The sequence below is a fragment of the Bufo bufo genome, chromosome 1 (genome assembly GCF_905171765.1).
Source record: "Bufo bufo chromosome 1, aBufBuf1.1, whole genome shotgun sequence".
Taxonomy (NCBI): domain Eukaryota; kingdom Metazoa; phylum Chordata; class Amphibia; order Anura; family Bufonidae; genus Bufo; species Bufo bufo.
In genome coordinates this window covers 590,606,482-590,629,376 of record NC_053389.1, presented here as the reverse complement: position 1 = coordinate 590,629,376, position 22,895 = coordinate 590,606,482, and the positions used below count along the sequence as shown (strand labels likewise).

General features: G+C 48.0%; 1 protein-coding gene across 1 annotated transcript in view; it reads right to left on the bottom strand.

Moving 5' to 3' along the window:
* Positions 1–21,267, bottom strand: part of COPG2 (COPI coat complex subunit gamma 2) — an 82,780-nt gene extending 61,513 nt beyond the window's left edge. Inside the window, exons 1-3 of the mRNA XM_040413424.1 lie at positions 21,135–21,267; positions 14,062–14,114; positions 7,292–7,372 (exon numbers count right to left, since the gene is read on the bottom strand). Of these exons, the coding sequence (XP_040269358.1) occupies positions 7,292–7,372; positions 14,062–14,114; positions 21,135–21,171 (171 nt within the window). The 5' untranslated portion in view covers positions 21,172–21,267. The remainder of the gene's footprint in view (positions 1–7,291; positions 7,373–14,061; positions 14,115–21,134) is intronic.
* Between the last annotated feature and the right edge of the window lie 1,628 nt (positions 21,268–22,895).

Genomic DNA, 22,895 nt, shown 5'->3' with positions numbered 1-22,895 from the left:
ATTACACAGACCTTGAGTTATTTTATTTTTTTAAGAATTAGTATCCTCATGGAGAAGACTTAACTGGTTACACTAGGAAATGATGAATAGTCATGTACAGTCTGCGAGAGATCCAATAATTGATCAGAATAAGCAAGGAACCTTGCTAACCTTCTAACGGATCCACCCATGCTTAAAGAGGCTCTGTCACCCAGATCAAGTCTACCCTACCAGGCATATAGCCTGGTAGGGCCGACGATGGAGACAAAAAAACATATCTTTATTTCTCTTGTCAGCAGACCGGTTAGGCAGAAAAAGCAACTTTTAAAAATGTGCTAATGAGGAATTCGAGCAGTCGGAGGCGGGCTTATGCCTTCCGAGCACTGCTTCTGTGACGCCCCCGCTCATTGCTAATGCTGGCTTTCTGCACCTAATCACGCCCCCATGTCTTTTGATTGAGATCCCACGCCTGTGCACTTCCGCACATATTTTCTGTTCTTCCCTGCTTGTGTGTGACGGCGCGCGTGTTCTGGAAGAACGGAAAATATCCAAGAAGCGGGGGATCTCTGTCAATCAAAAGACATGGGAGCGTGATTAGATGCAGAAAACCAGCATTAGCAATGAGCGGGGGCGTCACAGAAGCAGTGCTCGGAAGGCATAAGCCCGCTCGAAGTCCTCATTAGCATATTTTTAAAAGTTGCTTTTTCTGCCTAACCGGTCCGCTGACATGAGAAATAAAGGCATGTTTTTTGTCTCCATCGTTGGCCCTACCAGGCTATATGCCTAGTAGGGTAGACTTGATCTGGGTAACAGAGCCTCTTTAAGGGGCCTCTCCAGGCAGTATTTATTTTTTGAAGACTCAATGGTTTAAAAAAAATACTCCTCTTACTGACCGACACCCCCCCCCCCCCCACGCTGCGCCTATTCATGCGCTTCCAGGGTCCCCCAGCAGTCTCTGCGTCCTCGTCTCTGTCAGCATGGAAATGTGACCACTCGGCTAATTATTGAGGCAGCGGTGACCTGACTCAGCCAGTGGTAACATTTCCTGTCTCGAAAGAGACAAGGGACAAGGTCGCAGAGACTGGGCAGGACCAGGAAGAAAAGGAATAAGGGCTCTATCACACGAGCGGATGCCGTGCGGGTAATCCGCTGCCTGAAAGAGTGCCAAGCCGCGTTCTGGACAGCAGAGACACGGAGCATTGACATGATTGATAATGCTCTGTGCCTCTCTGATCTTTTTACTACAAAATCACAGTGACAACTTTTCTCGCTGTGATTTTGAGGTAAAAAGATCAGAGAGGCGCGGAGCATTATCAATCATGTTAATGCTCCGTGTCTCTGCTGTCCGGAACAGGGCTTGGCACTCTTTCACGCAGCGAATTACCCGCACGACATCCACTCGTGTGAAAGAACCCTAAGAGGGGAGAGAAACAGTAAGATGAGCATGAGTTTTTTTTAAACCCTTTCTGAGCCTTAAAGGGTTTCTGTCACCCCGCAAAACTCTTTTTTTTTTTTTTGGATAGTTAGATTGCTCATAGTGCGATATAGCAGAATATAATGCTCTTACTTACTTTCATGCGGCCGATTCTTTATAAAACGAACTTTTATAATATGTAAATGAGGGCTCTACCAGCAAGTAGGGCGTCTACTTGCTGGTAGCTGCTGCAGAAATCCGCCCCCTCGGCGTGTTGATTGACAGGGCCAGCCGTGATCTCCTCCTCCGGCCGGCCCTGTCAGTAATTCAAAAATCGCGCGCCTCTGTTCATTCGGCGCAGGCGCTCTGAGATGAGGAGGCTCGTCTCCTCAGCACTCCCTCAGTGCGCCTGCGCCGATGACGTCTTCTCTTTCGGTGATGTCATAGGCGCAGGCGCACTGAGGGAGTGCTGAGGATACGAGCCTCCTCATCTCAGAGCGCCTGCGCCGAATGACCAGAGGCGCGCGATTTTTGAATTACTGACAGGGCCGGCCGGAGGAGGAGATCACGGCTGGCCCTGTCAATCAACACGGCGAGGGGGCGGATTTCTGCAGCAGCTACCAGCAAGTAGACGCCCTACTTGCTGGTAGAGCCCTCATTTACATATTATAAAAGTTCGTTTTATAAAGAATCGGCCGCATGAAAGTAAGTAAGACTATTATATTCTCCTATATCGCGCTATGAGGAATCTAACTATCCAAAAAATAAAAAATGAGTTTTGCGGGGTGACAGAAACCCTTTAAAAAAAAAAAAATTCTGTCCGGAGGACCCTTTTAACCACCTCAGCCCCCAGTGCTTAAACACCCTGAAAGACCAGGCCACTTTTTACACTTCTGACCTACACTACTTTCACCATTTATTGCTCGGTCATGCAACTTACCACCCAAATGAATTTTACCTCCTTTTCTTCTCACTAATAGAGCTTTCATTTGGTGGTATTTCATTGCTGCTGACATTTTTACTTTTTTTGTTATTAATCGAAATTTAACGATTTTTTTGCAAAAAAATGACATTTTTCACTTTCAGTTGTAAAATTTTGCAAAAAAAACGACATCCATATATAAATTTTGCTCTAAATTTATTGTTCTACATGTCTTTGATAAAAAAAAAATGTTTGGGTAAAAAAAAAATGGTTTGGGTAAAAGTTATAGCGTTTACAAACTTTGAAGCAGCTCTGACTTTCTGAGCACCTGTCATGTTTCCTGAGGTTCTACAATGCCCAGAAAGTACAAACACCCCACAAATGACCCCATTTCGGAAAGTACACACCCTAAGGTATTCGCTGATGGGCATAGTGAGTTCATAGAACTTTTTATTTTTTGTCACAAGTTAGCGGAAAATGATGATTTTTTTTTTTTCTTACAAAGTCTCATATTCCACTAACTTGTGACAAAAAATAAAAACTTCTATGAACTCACTATGCCCATCACGAAATACCTTGGGGTCTCTTCTTTCCAAAATGGGGTCACTTGTGGGGTGGTTATACTGCCCTGGCATTCTAGGGGCCCAAATGTGTGGTAAGGAGTTTGAAATCAAATTCTGTAAAAAATGACGAGTGAAATCCAAAAGGTGCTCTTTGGAATATGGGCCCCTTTGCCCACCTAGGCTGCAAAAAAGTGTCACACATCTGGTATCTCTGTATTCAGGAGAAGTTGAGGAATGTGTTTTGGGGTGTCTTTTTACATATACCCATGCTGGGTGAGATAAATATCTTGGTCAAATGCCAACTTTGTATAAAAAAAATGGGAAAAGTTGTCTTTTGCCAAGATATTTCTCTCACCCAGCATGGGTATATGTAAAATGACACCCCAAAACACATTCCCCAACTTCTCCTGAGTACGGAGATACCAGATGTGTGACACTTTTTTGCAGCCTAGGTGGGCAAAGGGGCCCATATTCCAAAGAGCACCTTTTGGATTTCACAGGTCATTTTTTACAGAATTTGATTTCAAACTCCTTACCACACATTTGGGCCCCTAGAATGCCAGGGCAGTATAACTACCCCACAAGTGACCCCATTTTGGAAAGAAGAGACCCCAAGGTATTCGCTGATGGGCATAGTGAGTTCATGGAAGTTTTTATTTTTTGTCACAAGTTAGTGGAATATGAGACTTTGTATGAAAAAAAAAAAAAAAAAAAAAAATCAGCATTTTCCACTAACTTGTGACAAAAAATAAAAAATTCTAGGAACTCGCCATGCCGCTCACGGAATACCTTGGGGTGTCTTCTTTCCAAAATGGGGTCACTTGTGGGGTAGTTATACTGCCCTGGCATTTTCCAGGGGCCCTAATGTGTGGTAAGTAGGTAAATGACCTGTGAAATCCTAAAGGTGCTCTTTGGAATATGGGCCCCTTTGCCCACCTAGGCTGCAAAAAAGTGTCACACATGTGGTATCGCCGTATTCAGGAGAAGTTGGGGAATGTGTTTTGGGGTGTCATTTTACATATACCCTTGCTGGGTGAGAGAAATATCTTGACAAAAGACAACTTTTCCCATTTTTTTATACAAAGTTGGCATTTGACCAAGATATTTCTCTCACCCAGCATGGGTATATGTAAAATGACACCCCAAAACACATTCCCTAACTTCTCCTGAGTACGGCGATACCAGATGTGTGACACTTTTTTGCAGCCTAGATGCGCAAAGGTGCCCAAATTCCTTTTAGGAGGGCATTTTTAGACATTTGGATACTAGACTTCTTCTCACGCTTTGGGGCCCCTAGAATGCCAGGGCAGTATAAATACCCCACATGTGACCCCATTTTGGAAAGAAGACACCCCAAGGTATTCAATGAGGGGCATGGCGAGTTCATAGAAATTTTTTTTTTTTGGCACAAGTTAGCGGAAATTGATATTTTTAATTTTTTTCTCACAAAGTCTCCCGTTCCGCTAACTTGGGACAAAAATTTCAATCTTTCATGGACTCAATATGCCCCTCACGGAATACCTGGGGGTGTCTTCTTTCCGAAATGGGGTCACATGTGGGGTATTTATACTGCCCTGGCATTCTAGGGGCCCTAAAGCGTGAGAAGTCGTCTGGAATATAAATGTCTAAAAAATTTTACGCATTTGGATTCCGTGAGGGGTATGGTGAGTTCATGTGAGATTTTATTTTTTGACACAAGTTAGTGGAATATGAGACTTTGTAAGAAAAAAAAAAAATAATTCCGCTAACTTGGGCCAAAAAAATGTCTGGAGCCTTACAGAGGGGTGATCAATGACAGGGGGGGTGATCAATGACAGGGGGGGTGATCAATGACAGGGGGGGTGATCAGAGAGTCTATATGGGGTGATCACCACAGTCATTGATCACGCCCGTGTAAGGCTTCATTCAGACGTCCGGATGCGTTTTGCGGATCCGATCCATCTATCAGTGCATCCGTAAAAATCATGCGGACGTCTGAATGGAGCTTTACAGGGGGGTAATCAATGACAGGGGGGTGATCAGGGAGTCTATATGGGGTGATCACCACAGTCATTGATCATGCCCCTGTAAGGCTTCATTCAGACGTCCGGATGCAGTTTGCGGATCCGATCCATCTATCAGTGGATCCGTAAAAATCATGCGGACGTCTGAATGGAGCTTTACAGGGGGGTAATCAATGACAGGGGGGGGTAATCAATGACAGGGGGGTGATCAGGGAGTCTATATGGGGTGATAACCACAGTCATTGATCATGCCCCTGTAAGGCTTCATTCAGACGTCCGGATGCGTTTTGCGGATCCGATCCATCTATCAGTGCATCCGTAAAAATCATGCGGACATCTGAATGGAGCTTTACAGGGGGGTGATCAGGGAGTCTATATGGGGTGATCACCACAGTCATTGATCACGCCCCTGTAAGGCTTCATTCAGACGTCCGGATGCGTTTTGCGGATCCGATCCATCTATCAGTGGATCCGTAAAAATCATGCGGACGTCTGAATGGAGCTTTACAGGGGGTTGATCAATGACAGGGGGGTAATCAATGACAGGGGGGTGATCAGGGAGTCTATATGGGGTGATCACCACAGTCATTGATCACGCCCCTGTAAGGCTTCATTCAGATGTCCGGATGCGTTTTGCGGATCCGATCCATCTATCAGTGGATCCGTAAAAATCATGCGGACGTCTGAATGGAGCTTTACAGGGGGGTGATCAATGACAGGGGGGTGATCAATGACAGGGGGGAAATCAATGACAGGGGGGTGATCAGGGAGTCTATATGGGGTGATCAGGGGCTAATAAGGGGTTAATAAGTGACGGGGGGGGGGGGGTAGTGTAGTGTAGTGGTGCTTGGTGCTACTTTACTGAGCTACCTGTGTCCTCTGGTGGTCGATCCAAACAAAGGGGACCACCAGAGGACCAGGTAGCAGGTATATTAGACGCTGTTATCAAAACAGCGTCTAATATACCTGTTAGGGGTTAAAAAAAAACACATCTCCAGCCTGCCAGCGAACGATCGCCGCTGGCAGGCTGGAGATCAACTCTCTTACCTTCCGTTCCTGTGAGCGCGCGCGCCTGTGTGCGCGCGTTCACAGGAAATCTCGCGTCTCGCGAGAGGACGCGTATATGCGTCCAGGCGGAATGAATCAACCACCTCCAGGACGCGTCTGTGCGTACAGCGGTCCGGAGGTGGGTAAAGATGTTGTCCAAAAGAATAAAACATTATGTAGCTTTATAATGAAGTTTGTGTTTCTATTCTTTACCATTTTCAAGATGTTTGGTTGCTGTCAGTGAATGGATACAACAGAATTAGACCAAGTAACCGGAAACTATGTGATAACCACAGCTAGCTTATCTAGAGGATCATGGCTGTTGTACTGCCTGTGGGAGAGGGACAGGATCATATCACACCCTGGGAGATTAGGAAAGAGTTTTTTTGGGAAAAGGTTTTCTGATATTCTACAATGAGATCCCTGGGGTACATACTGATTTATATTAGAATACAATAAAAGGACTCTAACATCAATTTTTTTTTTATCACATATCAACCCCTTAGTGACCAGCCTGTTTTGGGCCTTACTGACCAAGCGTTTTTCTTCCTTTTTTCATCGTCTCCTTCCAAGAGCTATAACTTGATTGATTTTTGCGGGCCGACTAGTATTTTTCATTGGTATCATTTTGGAGTAAATAGCGCTTTTTGATTGCTTGTTATTGCTTCGGTGGCAACTAAGAATAAATTTGCAATTCTGTATTATTTTTTTTACAGCGTTCACCGTAGGAAATAATTTATGTGATATTTATGTAGTCCTGGTCATTACGGATAAGGCAATACCAAACATATGGGGGAGATTTAAATTTTTTCACAAAAAAGCGTATTTTTAATGGGGGAAAAAAAGCAGTTTTTTTTTTTATGAATAAATGTTCCCCAAGTGGCACTATCCAGCTATAATGGATCCGGAGAACTCCGGCAGGGTGTTCTGTGCCGGAATGTGAAAGTAACATATGTGAAAGTAGCCTCAGTCATAACATTCACTACGACCAGAGAGAGAAGGGGATGGATGAATCAATTAGAGCCTCACACATTACACTAAGTGTAATGCTCTGTGGACATCCTTATCTAACTTATCAAGATAACAATACAATACTGTCATCCAAATTCAACTAATCTACTATTTTACAGATAATATCTTTCCCTCACAGCAGCAGCAAACTGACAAGGGGATCCCTATTTTATCTCTCTGTGCTGACTGCTACAGAAGGACATTATTTTGTATTATATTTTCAAAGGAATAGCATTGCTGAAATGAAAATGAAAACAGCTAAAAATTATTTTAAAATGGTTTTCTATGAATGTTGAGTTAAAAACATACTGCCTTTCTGACTGAAGTGTCTCTTTAAGACTCTTTAGCATACCTGGTTCAACAAGTACAAAATCTTGGTTAGAATGTGGAGGCATCGTCTTGGATTTATCGGCGTCTCATTGAATAATCGAGCCTGCAGACACAAATATGTTAATCCAACAGTTAGGAATTGAAAGTGAAAATACAAATTTTACTAGTGTCAACGCCTCCTAGAGGACATAGCTATACCCACGGTTCCTGTGTCTCCCAATGAATATGGGCGAGAAAAACGAGATTTTTGTATAACTTACCAGTAAAATCTCTTTCTCACTCTTTCCTTGGGGGACACAGAAGACCTTGGGTATAGCTCATCTCCCTAGGAGGCGTGACACTAAGTGAAAGCTGTTAAGCCCCTCCTCCACAGCTATACCCTCAGCCTGGAGAGAAAGGCAGCCAGTTGCGTGTCCAAGCAGTGAGAAAAGGCAAAGTCCAACAAGGAACCAACAAGCCAACTACCCAACGGGTAACACAAACTCGGAAACCGTGTAGAGAAAAACAATGAATGGGTGGGTGCTGTGTCCCCCAAGGAAAGAGCGAGAAAGAGATTTTACTGGTAAGTTATACAAAAATCTCGTTTTCTCGCCCAGTTTCCTTGGGGGACACAGAAGACCTTGGGACGTTCAAAAGCAGTCCAAAAGGGGAGGGACCACAGCTCCAAGGCGAAGCACCCGAAGGCATCAAGGAACCGCCGCCTGCAGACTCAGGCGGACCAAGGCAGCATACGCCTAAGCCAGAGTATGCACCCTGTAGAACTCTGTAAAGCGTGCAAGGAAGACCTGTGGCCGCCCTGCTCAAATGCATGGCCGAAGCCCAATGCCTCCGGCCCAGGAAGCACCGATCGCTCTGGTGAAATGAACGGTGACAGCAAAGGCAGAATCCTGCCCTCGGTGCGGTAACCTCAGCAATAGCCAATCTGATAAAGCGGAGGAGAACCACCCTGGAGTCCGTCAACTCTAAGCGCGGACCTCCAGGAACCCAAGAGACCGAACGTCGACAAGAGCCGGAGATCTCCAAGTAAAACCGGCAAGGCCCAAACAACGTCCAAATCGGTGAAGTGTTGAAGCGAAAGGCAAACACCACCTTCAGAAGGAAGGAACGGGATGTAGAACAGCCCTGTCCTGGGAAAAGACATAAGGCTCAGAACAAAAAGGGGCCATTCAGGCACCCGTCAGAGACAAGACTGATACGGAAACACAACCGTACAGGACAGACGGGGTAGAGAGAACTTCTGTAACGGCTCCAAGGACAAGATTGGAGCACAGAGAGCTCAGTATGTAGTTCCCCGGGCGATACCGAAGGACAGCACAGAGGAACCAAAGAGCCATTTCGAGTAAGAAGGTCTTGACAGGCCCAGAGGGCCGGGGAACGCTGGAAGAGGAAGAACAGCGCTGACACTTGACACCTCAAGCAAAGGAATCCCAGTCCCAGGTCCAGGCCGGACTGGAAAAAAGACAGAACCATGGGGAGAGAAAAGGTCAGAGTGGGGAATGCACAGCTTCCCACAGAACCCCAGACAAAAGAACCATAAGTCTTACGACAGATCCTGGACGAAATACAGCCAGGAGCGGACAGTAGCGAACCCGCTGGAGTCGCCTGGCAAGCGGGCGAAAACCCAATGTGATCAGGCGCAGACCAGTAACACGGGCAGAAGTCGACCAAACTGGTCCCGTTGGCCCCCGAGCAACGTTGTCCCGTATCCACCCTAGTGGGGGACCAGAAGGACAGACGGAAAGGAACCAAAGGGCCCGCCCAGCATCCGCCAGATGCCAGGACAAGACAGGCTAAAGTCCATGCTGATGTAGCCATGTTCTACAGTCCCGGTGTGGGAGATCAAAGGACAATCTGGACCGAAAGGCAGTCCCCCCAAGTTACCGAGAAGATAAGTCTACAGCAGGACCATTGTCTTAGAATGGACCTCGCAATCTGCACTCAGCGGGAGGACAGAACGCGGTAGACTCGGTAAATAGGCACAGCTAATACAGCCAGTGTGAACAAGGGAGACAGTACGAGGCCAAAAGGAACACCGGAACCATCCACATGAACAACCATGCTCTTCCCAGAGGGGAGGACAGTGAAGGAACAGCCTCTGAAGTCTGGCGGGACAGAAGCCACATCGAAGTGATCTGTACCGAGCGGGAGCCAAACAGAGCCGGCGATATAAGGTAGTCGAGACAGAGGCCGGCATAACACCCTCCAACCGAACGGAGGAGTGGGCAACAGGGAAGCCATAGGACAGCTCAAAAGCAGAACCCTGCTACACTGTGAGATGCCCGGTTCACCGCCTCGCAGAAGGCAAATACCCTGAAGAACCCAAGGTGGAGGTCCTCTGGACCTGGGTAATCGAGCACCCAAGAGAATTTGGGTGACCTTCCCGAGAAAAGCGGCCCGCACCTGGTAGCAGATCAGACTGAAGCGTAGAGGCGCCAAGAGGAAGGACTCATACCACACTACATCCGAAGAGGAGGAAATTGCAGCAGGCAAGGGAACCGCAGTCCTGCCAGAGCCAACGAAGAATTCGAGGGGCGCTCCAGACAACAGCACTCTCGACCATGTGACCACTAGCGCAGGGAAGCAATACCGCGGAAGGACGAATGGGCACGCATCTAGGAACCACTAACACTCCCTGGGATGAAGGGCCAACTAAATGAATGAGTACCACCCAGCTCCGTGCAGCAGAGAGCAAGTAGAGCCCGTCCGGGTCAGGTGGACAGAATGAACTCCTTAGAGACGAGTGCAAGGCTTGCGGCAAGCATCGTATCCCAAGAAAACAAAAGTATGCCGCAGGAAGCAGGTGAGGCATACGTACGAGCAGCCCGTAAGCAGTGAGAAGGCCAACCCACCTACAGGAGGAGAAGGCATAAACGGCCCAAACAACGCACAAGAACGTCCGCTCACTGCAAAAAGGTTAATTCAGCGAAAAAGGGGGCTCGCCACAGAGTGCCACAGCATGTACGGAATTGCAAAGTGCAACCTGAAAGGGAGTTATGCACAAGCCTAGTATAGCATGCGATGGAACGCAAGCAGTCCGCCCCGAAAGGGGGGAAATTGTATCTGGCAAACTGCAGTCGGCAAGAGTGCAAAGGCCGGTCCCAAAAGGGAGTGATGCCTAAGGCCGTACCTACTTCAGAGAAGCAGGACATACCCTATAATCCAGCAGGAACGCAGGAGGTCCACCTAGTGAAAGGGGAACATGCACAGGGTTATCCTAGCATTAAGTGAGTGTGCAATAATACACCCAACACTGACTTAGCGAGAGTGCTACTACTCTGCCAATGAAGGGGGACATGTACAAGTCCAGCACAGCCATACAAGGACAGCCGTGAATCTCATGAGCGTGCCAAATTCTGCCCATGGAACGAGGGGTGGTCACGCACAAGGCCAGCACCGTATCCAATGGGAGTGCAAGCGTTCCACCCATGTTAGAGGGCCATGCTCATGGCCAGCAAGGTATCCGGTGAGAGTGTAGCATGCCGCCCAGAAAAAAAGGGGGGGGTAATGCACATGGCCAGCATCTCATCCAGGGAGAGTGCGTGCACCCGCCATGTATGGGAGTCATACACATGGTCAGCAACGTACTGGTGAGAGACAAACACAGTCAGTGAGAATGTGTGTATGTCACCTGAGGAAAGAAGGCATGCCCATGGCAGGCAGCGAAACCAGCGAGAGTGCGTACACCGCCCACGGAAGAGGGGTCATGCATAAGGCCGACAGCGGATCCAGCGAGAGTGCAAGCACCCCGCCATGTATGGGGTACATACACATGGCCAGCAACGTACCTGCGAGAAAACAACCACAGACAGAGGGATGTATGTATGCTGCCTGAATCATGCCTATGGCCGGCAGCGAAACCAGTGAGAGTGCAGCATAGTAACATAGTACATAAGTTCATCATAGCACATCAGATAGAGTGCAGCGTTCCGCCTATGGAAGGGGGTCGTGCACATAGCCAGTACCGAATGCGGTGAGAGTGCAGTATTCCGCCTAAAAAGGGGGGTCATGCACACGATCGGCAACAGATCCAGTGAGAGTGTAGCGTTCCGCCTAAAGAAGGGGGTCACGCACATGGCCGACAGCGAATCCAGTGAGAGCGCTGCGTTCCGCCCATGGAAGGGGGTCACGCACATGGCCGGCAGTGAATCCAGTGAGAGTGCAGCGTTCCGCCTAGAGAAGGGGGTCACGCACATGGCCGGCAGCAAATCCATAGAGAGTGCAGCATTCCGCCTATGGAAGGGGGTCATGCACATGGCCAGCACCGTATCCGGTGAAGGTGCAGCATTCCGCCTAAAAGGGGGTCATGCACATGTCCAGCCGGCAGCCAGGGAGAGTGCAGTATCCCGCCTAGGAGGGGGGGGGATGCACATGGCAGGCACCATAACTGGAGAGATGATGAATGCTGCCTACGGAAGGGCCGCATGCACTTGGCCAGCGCCGTATCCTGGAAGAGGACAGGAAAACCGCCTAAAAGGGGAAATGCCCTAGCACCGACGCAGGTTGGGAGCGCAACACTATGCCGCCTGTGGAAAGAGGGCATGCAGACATGCAGCACTACTGATGAGGCTGCAGCGTCCTGCGCAATCCAATAGAAATCTGTTATTATTATTTCTTTTTCTTTTTTTTTTTTTCTTTTTTTTTATATATATACATATATATATATTTTTATTAAAAACACAGCCTCACTGAGGCTAAAGGGGGCCACCATATAGGGGCACAGATAGTCAGGAAAAAGGGGGGCCAGCCATACAGGCCCATTGGGAGCCGGCCTGTACCCAAAAGGGTTAACATGGATCCGACCTGGAGGGCGGCGCTGCGATCCCCTGGGGGCGGAGGAACCTCCCGGCGGGAAAAATTCGCGCCTGGAGAAGTTCCCGCCCCCTCCACCAGAGGCCGGAATTTTGCGGCCTAGTAGGCCGTGAAGCCGGGGACTAAATTTGCGGCGCCCGGCATGTACCGCCGGGACTGAGGCGGAGTGGCGCATCAAACCGGCCGCGGGTGCCCACCCTGCGGGCCGGTCGGAGTTGCAGCCCAGCAGGCCGCGAAGCCTGGGCCAAAATTTGCGGAGCCCCACCGACCGGCACCGACGGTCGGCCGGGGCCTGCTGGGCATAGAAGTCAAGCCCAAAGCCGGCTGCGGGAGCCCACCCCGCCGGCCGGAAGAGTCAGGGGCCCGGAATGGCGGCTTGCCGGCCGCGGGAGCCCACCCCGCCGGCCGGAAGAGTCAGGGGCCCGGAATGGCGGCTTGCCGGCCGTTGGAGCCCACACCACCGGCCGGAAGAGTCAGGGGCTCGGAATGGCGGCTTGCCGGCCGCGGGAGCCCACCCCGCCGGCCGGAAGAGTCCGGGTCCCGGAATGGCGGCTTGCCGGCCGCGGGAGCCCACCCCGCCGGCCGGAAGAGTCAGGGACCCGGAATGGCGGCCTAGCAGGCCGCGGAGCCTGGGCTAAGATTTTTGCGGCGCCCGGCCGCACCGGAATGCCAATGTCGGCCGGAGGCGAGGCCTTACTCCACAGCCGTCAGGAGCCTCAGGCCTTGAGCAACACTCCGGTAGGAGATGGGGGGGGACCCAGAGACCGGGTGCCTGTGGTAGAATAAACTATATTGCCACTTCTGTAGCTGGCTGTGGGGACAGCCACTGGCTGCATGTCTATGGGAGCCAGGCAGGGGGGGGTAAGGCAGAAGGAGATTGCCGCTCTGCAGGTGCCAGCATAGATCCAGCAGGGGACTAGAGGCCCAGTATGGGGGTCAGGCACGCAGGAGACCGGGGGGGGACGGGGACGTAGGGCTGGAGAAGCCTCTCTCTTACCACAGCCGTCTTCACCCTCGGTCCATTCCAGCAGGGTCGCCCCTTCAGCTACTGGCACCGTAGTGGCAGGACGCTGGAAGAGGGACTTGGCGTGCGGGCGACCCTTGCGCTGGCGGGATGCAGGGGAGCTAGGCTGCCCTGGTCCACCTTGCCTTCTGTGGGGGAGGCAGCAGTGCGGGTGACCGGCACTGGCGCAGCTCAACCCCGGGAGAACAGAGAGGTCTAGTGCGTCTCTGTTGTCCCTGATGATCTGGAACAAAAAGAAAATAAAAAAGTAAAAATCTAAACTTTAAACAAGGAGAAAACAGCCCTGCAGAGCAGGGAGTGTCTTGCCTCCTTGGACACTAAGCAAAAAACTGGCTGCCTTTCTCTCCAGGCTGAGGGTATAGCTGTGGAGGAGGGGCTTAACAGCTTTAACTTAGTGTCACGCCTCCTAGGGAGATGAGCTATACCCAAGGTCTTCTGTGTCCCCCAAGGAAACTGGGCGAGAAAAACAGTTCTTCCATGTCTGAGACTGGAGCTAAAGGACCTATCTGTGGGTGCACCTTCATGTCCATGCACTGCCTACAACCAGAACACTGTACGGAGCACCTCTATATATACATGCGTGTGGTCTACAAGATTTTGAGGGATCACATTTTACCTATTTCCTCTCGAGTTGGTAAAACTAGGGAGCGCTGCACGCATCTACGTACATGTTACTCCATGGAAAATGTTGCGTTACAAGATGCCCACTGTGGGCCGGCATAAAAATTCTGTACATAGCAGCCATTTGCTGAGGCTTTCTGGTCTTTGTAAGGATGAAGAATCCTCAGTGAGGACGGGACAGGGATGGCCATGGGTGGACAAATGCTATTACACAGCAGTACAACTTTAATTTAAAAAAATAAAAAGTAAATTCTTCTCTACCAGTGTGAAAGATACATGGCAGCGGTGGCACTACAATTCCAATACTTCATAAATTGGAAGAATATGAAAGGACTCACCTCCTGAAGAACAGCGCTCTTCTCTAAATGCTGGAAGGGATTGGAGCCACTTCCTGAAGACAAAAAACTGTAATAAATCTACACCCTGGAATAGTTCTGCCCGATCTGCTGCATCTCGCTGTGGCTAGCCAGTCAGTGCACCAGGGATACAGAGCCTACATACAGTGTCGGCGCTCACCACTGACAGTCTATAGAAATATATTATATATATATATATATATATATATATACACACACACATACAGTGGATATAAAAAGTCTACACACCCCTGTTAAAATGTCAGGTTTCTGTGATGTAAAAAAAAAATAAGACAAAGATAAATCATTTCACAACTTTTACCACCTTTAATGTGACCTATAAACTGTACAACTCAACTGAAAAACAAACTGAAATCTTTTAGGTAGAGGGAAGAAAAAATATAAAAATAAAATAATATGGTTGCATAAGTGTACACACCCTAACGCTGGGTTCACACCAGGGCGTTCTGAAAGGAGCGCTCTGTATGCGCGATTGTACGGACGTTTACAAGCGCGCATACAGAGACAAGCGATCACACATTGTCGCGCGTTCCCGAAAGTCTATGTACGGGAACGCGCGACAAACGCCCGAAAAAACGCTCATGTACTTGTTTGAGCGTCGGGCGTTTTACAGCGCGATCGTACGCGCTGTAAAACGCCCAGGTGAGAACCATTCCCATAGGGAAGCATTGGGTTCTCCTTGTTGAGCGTTTTACAGCGCGTAGGAACGCGCTGTAAAACGCTCAGGTCTGAACTGAGCGTTAAACCAATACTTTGTTGAAGCACCTTTTGATTTTATTACAGCACTCAGTATTTTTGGGTATGAGTCTATCAGCATGGCACATTTTGACATGGCAACGCTCCATCACCCCACAGATTTTCAATCGGATTCAGGTCTGGGCTCTGGTTGGGCCATTCCAAAACTTTCATCTTCTTCTGGTGAAGCCATTCCTTTGTTGATTTGGATGTATGCTTTGGGTCGTCATGCTGAAAGATGAAGTTCCTCTTCATGTTCAGCTTTCTAGCAGAAGCCTGAAGGTTTTGTGCCAATATTGACTGGTATTTGGAACTGTTCATAATTCCCTCTAGCTTAACTAAGGCCCCAGGTCCAACTGAAGAAATACAGCCCCAAAGCATGATGCTGCCACCACCATGCTTCACTGTGGGTATGGTGTTCTTTTGGTGATGTGCAGTGTTGGTTTTGGGCCAAACATATCTTTTGGAATAATGGCCAAAAAGTTCAACCTTGGTTTCATCAGACCATAACACCTTTTCCCACATGCTTTTGGGAGACTTCAGATGTGTTTTTGCAAAATGTAGCCTGGCGTGGATGTTTTTCTTTGTAAGAAAAGGCTTTCATCTTGTTACTCTACCCCATAGCCCAGACATATGAAGAATACGGGAGATTGTTGTCACATGTACCACACAGCCAGTACTTGCCAGATATTCCTACCAGTTTTCTTCTCGTCTTTTCATCAATTTTGGAGAGACGTCCAGTTCTTGGTAATGTCACTGTTGTGCCATATGTTCTCCACTTGATGACGACTGTCTTCACTGTGTTCCATGGTATATCTAATGCCTTGGAAATTCTTTTGTACCCTTCTCCCCACTGATACCTTTTAACAATGAGATCCCTCTGATGCTTTGGAAGCTCTCTGTGGACCATGGCTTTTGCTGTGGGATGCGACTAAGAAAATTTCAGGAAAGACCAACTAGAGCAGCTGAACTTTATTTAGGGTTAATCAGAGGCACTTTAGATGATGGCAAGAGTATTCTGACTCCTATTTAACCTGATTCTGAATGTGATTGCTTAATTCTGAACACAGCTACATCCCCAGTTATAAGAGGGTGTGCACACTTATGCAACCACATTATTTTTTTTGTTTTCTTCCCTCTTCCTAAAAGATTTCAGTTTGTTTTTCAATTGAGTGGTACAGTTTATAGGTCACATTAACCCCTTAAGGACACGGCCATATTTCACCTTAAGGACTTGTCCATTTTTTGCAAATCTGACCAGTGTCACTTTATGTGGTGACAACTTTAAAACGCTTTGACTTATCCAGGCCATTCTGAGATTGTTTTTTTGCACATATTGTACTGACACTGGTAAAATGCAGTCCAAAAAATTCATTTTTATTTCTAAAAAAATACCAAATTTACAAAAAAAAAAAAATCAGTTTCAATTTCTCTACTTCTATAATAAATTGTAATACCTACAAAAATAGTTATTACTTTACATTCCCCATATGTCTACTTCATGTTTGGATTATTTTGGGAGTGACTTTTTTGGGGGGGAAATGTTACAAGGCTTAGAAGTTTAGAAGCAAATCTTGAAATTTTTCAGAAATTTTCAAAAACCCACTTTTTAAAGGACCAGTTCAGGTCTGAAGTCACTTACATAATAGAAACCACCCAAAAATAACCCCATTCTAGAAACTACACCCCTCAAGGTATTCAAAACTAATTTTACAAACGTTCTTAACCCTTTAGGTGTTCCACAAGAATTAATGGAAAATAGAGATACAATTTCAAAATTTCACTTTTTTGGCAGATTTTCCATTTTAATAATTTTTTTCCAGTTACAAAGCAAGGGTTAACAGCCAAACAAAACTCAATATTTATGGCCCTGATTCTGTAGTTTACATATGTGGTCGTAAACTGCTGTACGGGCACACGGCAGGGCACAGAAGGAAAGGAATGCCATACGGTTTTTGGAAGGCAGATTTTGCTGGACTGGTCATGTGATATTTTTATAGAGCAGGTATTTACAGACGCGGCGATACCTAATATGTATAATTTTTATTTATTTATGCAAGTTTTACACAATAAGCATTTTTAAAACAAAAAAAAAATGATGTTTTAGTGTCTCCATATTCTGAGCCATAGTTTTTTTTATTTTTTGGGTGATTGTCTTAGGTAGGGGCTCATTTTTTGCGGGATGAGGTGACGGTTAGATTAGTACTATTTTGGTGGGCATACGCCTTTTTGATCACTTGCTGTTGTACTTTTTGTGATGTAAGGTGACAAAAAAAATGGTTTATTTAACACAGTTTTTATTTTTTACGGTGTTCATCTGAGGGGTTGGGTCATGTGATATGTTTATAGAGCCGGTCGATACGGACGCGGCGATACCTAATATGTTTCCTTTTTTTTACCAATTTTCTTATACTTTATTTGGGGGAAATTACTTTTTTTTTTTACTGGAAACTTTTAATTTGGGGGGGACGGGGGACGGACGGACTTTATTTTATCAACTTTTTCTTTCACTTAATTTTTTGTCCCACTTTGGGACTTTAACTTTTGGGGGTCTGATTCCCTTTACAATGCATTCCAATACTTCTGTATTAGAATGCATTAGCTGTATGAGTAATACAGTGTGTATTACTCATACAGCTTCCGGCCTGTGAGATCCAGGGGGCTGGATCTCACAGGCTCGTCACCGGAAGGCATCGCGCTGCCTTCCATGACATCGGTTCCCCATTACAGCCGCACGGGGACCCGATGGCACCTCCGCCCGCTCGCCGCAACTCCCAGGTCTGAATTGGACCCGCCCGCACATTGGCCCGGGGTGCCTGCTCAATGATTTGAGCAGGCACCCAGTTCCGATCATGCCACGCGGCGGTGATCGGAACTACACATGACGTACCGGTACATGTCATATGTCCCCAACAGGTTAAAAGGTGGAAAAAGTTCAGAAATGATTTATCTTTGTCTCATTTTTTTTACATCACAGAAACCTGACATTTTAACAGGGGGTGTGTATACTTTTTATATCCACTGTATATATATATATATATATATATATATATATATATATATATATATATATATATATATATATATATATACACACACACACACACACACACATATATACACACACAGAGTCAGGTCCATAAAGATTGGGACATCGACCCAATTCTAATATTTTTGGCTCTATACACCACCACCACAATAAATTTGAAATGAAACAAACAAGATGTGCTTTAACTGCAGACTGTCAGCTTTAATTTGAGGGCATTTTCATCCAAATCAGGTGAACGGTGTAGGAATTACAACAATTTGCATATGTGCCTCCCACTTGTTAAGGGACCAAAAGTAATGGGACAATTGGCTTCTCAGCTGTTCCATGGCCAGGTGTGTTTTATTCCCTCATTATCCCAATTACAATGAGCAGATAAAAGGTCCAGAGTTCATTTCAAGTGTACTATTTGCATTTGGAATCTGTTGCTGTCAACTCTGAAGATGAGAGCCAAAGAGCTGTCACTATCAGTGAAGCAAGCCATCATTAGGCTGAAAAAAACAAAACAAACCCATCAGAGAGATAGCAAAATTATTAGGTGTGGCCAAAACAACTATTTGGAACATTCTTAAAAAGAAGGAACACAACGGTGAGATCAGCAACACCAAAAGACCCGGAAGACCACGGAAAACAACTGTGGTGGATGACCGAAGACTTCTTTCCCTGGTGAAGAAAACACCCTTCACAACAGTTGGCCAGATCAAGAACACTCTCCAGGAGGTAGGTGTATGTGTGTCAAAGATCAAGAGAAGACTTCACCAGAAGATGTAAAGCATTGGTGAGCCTCAAAAACAGGAAGGCCAGATTAGAGTTTGCCAAACGACATCTAAAAAAAGCCTTCACAGTTCTGGAACAAAATCCTATGGACAGATGAGACCAAGATCAACTTGTACCAGAGTGATGGGAAGAGAAGAGTATGGAGAAGGAAAGGAACTGCTGATGATCCTAAGCATACCACCTCATCAGTGAAGCATGGTGGTGGTAGTGTCATGGTGTGGGCATGTATGGCTGCCAATGGAACTCGTTCTCTTGTATTTATTGATGATGTGACTGCTGACAAAAGCAGCAGGATGAATTCTGAAGTGTTTCGGGCAATATTATCTGCTCATATTCAGCCAAATGCTTCAGAACTCATTGGAGACAGTTGCAGTAGAGGCCTGGCAGAGCATCACCAGGGATGAAACCCAGCGTCTGGTGAGGTCTATGCGTTCCAGACTTCAGGATGTAATTGACTGCAAAGGATTTTGCAACCAAGTATTAAAAAGTGAAAGTTTGATTTATGATTATTATTCTGTCCCATTACTTTTGGTCCCTTAACAAGTGGGAGGCAGATACGCAAACTGTTGTAATTCCTAAACAGTTCACCTGATTTGGATGAAAATACCCTCAAATTAAAGCTGACAGTCTGCAGTTAAAGCACATCTTGTTGGGTTCATTGCAAATCCACTGTGGTGGTGTATAGAGCCAGAAATTTTAGAATTGTGTTGATGTCACAATATTTATGGACCTGACTGTAATTGTGTGTGTGAGATATATATATATACATACATACACACACATATACAGTATATACACAGTGTGGAGATATAATTTTAAGAGCAAAGAGCGAAAATACGGAAGGGGTGGATTCGGCACATAACTGACGTGAATGGAACCTAACCATCCCCATTGACGATAATGGGATCCATTTGGGAGGACACTTTATTAAAACAGGACTTTTATGTGACAGAAGACCCAAAGGGAGCTTCTGACAAAGATATGAAAGGAGCCTTAGCTATATAGGAGAGAGGCAGTGAAGGCAACAGCAGTGAGCCGGGATCGTCTTGTTGTATTCCAGTAAGTATTTTGCACCAGTATTTGTAAGCCCAAAACCAGGAGTGGGTCCAAAATACAGAAGTATTTTTCTGGTCTGGACCCATTTCTGTGCCCGCTGTAGATGTACTCCTGTGCCCCGCTCTACATCCACTCCTGTGCCCCGCTCTACATCCACTCCTGTGCCCCGCTCTACATCCACTCCTGTGCCCCGCTCTACATCCACTCCTGTGCCCCGCTCTACATCCACTCCTGTGCCCCGCTCTACATCCACTCCTGTGCCCCGCTCTCCATCCACTCCTGTGCCCCGCTCTCCATCCACTCCTGTGCCCCGCTCTCCATCCACTCCTGTGCCCCGCTCTCCATCCACTCCTGTGCCCCGCTCTCCATCCACTCCTGTGCCCCGCTCTCCATCCACTCCTGTGCCCCGCTCTCCATCCACTCCTGTGCCCCGCTCTCCATCCACTCCTGTGCCCAGCTCTCCATCCACTCCTGTGCCCAGCCCTCCATCCACTCCTGTGCCCAGCCCTCCATCCACTCCTGTGCCCAGCCCTCCATCCACTCCTGTGCCCAGCCCTCCATCCACTCCTGTGCCCAGCCCTCCATCCACTCCTGTGCCCAGCCCTCCATCCACTCCTGTGCCCAGCCCTCCATCCACTCCTGTGCCCAGCTCTCCATCCACTCCTGTGCCCAGCTCTCCATCCACTCCTGTGCCCAGCTCTCCATCCACTCCTGTGCCCAGCTCTCCATCCACTCCTGTGCCCAGCTCTCCATCCACTCCTGTGCCCAGCCCTCCATCCACTCCTGTGCCCAGCCCTCCATCCACTCCTGTGCCCAGCCCCCCATCCACTCCTGTGCCCAGCCCCCCATCCACTCCTGTGCCCAGCCCCCCATCCACTCCTGTGCCCAGCCCCCCATCCACTCCTGTGCCCAGCCCCCCATCCACTCCTGTGCCCAGCCCCCCATCCACTCCTGTGCCCAGCCCTCCATCCACTCCTGTGCCCAGCCCCCCATCCACTCCTGTGCCCAGCCCCCCATCCACTCCTGTGCCCAGCCCCCCATCCACTCCTGTGCCCAGCCCCCCATCCACTCCTGTGCCCAGCCCCCCATCCACTCCTGTGCCCAGCCCCCCATCCACTCCTGTGCCCAGCCCCCCATCCACTCCTGTGCCCAGCTCTCCATCCACTCCTGTGCCCAGCTCTCCATCCACTCCTGTGCCCAGCTCTACATCCACTCCTGTGCCCAGCTCTACATCCACTCCTGTTCCCTGCAGGTAATGTGAGAGGTGCCATAGGGATCATCTATGTTAATACAACACTGTACAGAAAACCAGACACTTCCTGCAGGTTCCGGCTTCAGGAAAGTCCGCGGCTCTGAGGCCTGCACGGAGCGGCCGCGCATGTCTCCACGTCTCCTGTAGTAACCCGCAGACAAGCCTTACCCGACTCCTCGTCCTTCTTGTCAAATTTTTTAATCATTTCAGGTGCAGCGATCCTAGTTCCCGGTACCTGTGATCAGTCTCCCGCAAGGAAGTGAAGGAACACTGTACTGAGCATGCGCCTGCCACTCACACGGAAACCACGCCCAGGATATGTGACCCCTGGAAGAACGTCTCCGAATTGGTGTAAACGGAGGAGTCATGTGTGCGCAAACAGGTCATGTGACGTTTCGCTGGCAATGCGGCTGCGCGATGGAAGTGGGCTACAGTAGTGTGAACTGGCAGGGACGGGAATTGGTGCCCGGGTTGTGGGACGCAGGCTTAACCCTTTATGGGAGGCCTTGTTTGCGCCTGTGATTTATGGAGTGTTTTTGTGTGGTAAAAACACACTTCCAAATGTTAGCTGAAAGTCTGTGGAAAATATGAAAGGCAGGAATCAAAAGTTGTTTTTTTTAATGATATTTTTGTTAATTACCTGGGTTTATGGGGTCTCTGTCTTTTTTTTGTTGTTGAAATTTTCGTTTTTTGTGTGTGAAATTAAGCATTTTAGGCCGAATGCACACGGCCGCAGGGCCGGCTCCAGGTTCATGTGGGCCCTTGGGCGATAAATCCCAGTGGGCCCCCATGAGGCATTTTTTTACATTGACATGTCCCCCTGTGGCTCCTACACGGTATAATGACCCCCAGTGGCCCCTATACAGTATAATGACTACTAGTGGCCCTTCACACAGTATAATGAACCCCCAATTCCCCCCCCACTGTATAATGACCACCTGTGGCCCTGCATTCAGAATAATAACCCCCAGTCGCCCCCATTTAGAATAATGACCCCCAGTAGCCCCCACACTGGGGGAATACTGTATGGAGGGGGCTCTGGAGGTCATTATACTGAATGGAGGGTCATTGGTGATCATTATACTAAATGGGGGACACTGGGGGTCATTATACTATGTAAAGGGCCCTCACAGTATAATGACCCCACAGTGACCCTCCATTCAGAATAATGACCCCCAGTCGCCCCCACACTGGGGGTTATACTGTATGGAGGGGGCACGAGGAGTTATTATATTTAATGGGGGATCTGGTGGTCATTATGCTAAATGGAGGGTCAATGGGGATCATTATACTAAATGGGGGGCACTGGGAGTCATTATACTGTGTAAGGGACCCTCACAGTGTGATGAATGACCCCCCAGTGGCCCCCTCACATACCTATCATTGCAGGGGAGCTGGTGGTCCTGTCATTCACTAACCGCAGCTCCCTGCGCTCCTTCTCTCCTCCGGCCCGCTGCAGCAGTGAGCCAGGCCTGGAGGAGAGAAGGAGATGTGCAGTGATGGAGCTAGAACTGACTGGGCCCCACAGCAAAATTTAGTACGCCCCCCTCCCCCCCAATGTGTGTTCACATCACGTTTTTCCTATCGGTTTGATGTATACACATGTGCAGCACTCCACGTTTTTGTATCCTGCAGAGTCAAGTAAAAAATGCATACGTCAACGTATATGTTTTTTTACCATGGAACTGTATGGTGAACGGACGCCACTGTACGGCATCAGTCTGAGGCATCTGGTAACACAGACATTTTCAGTATGCATTAAATGGATGGCAAAAATGTGATCTGAACCCAGCCCTAGTGTCAGAATAAGCCCCAGTACACAGCGGAGCAGCGTGGCGGAGAGGGGAGGCCGCCATGTACTGACAGAGCGCTAGCTGGTCCTGGTGGTCAGGGATTAGGACTGTGTTTCCCAAGGATCATTTTCTACTG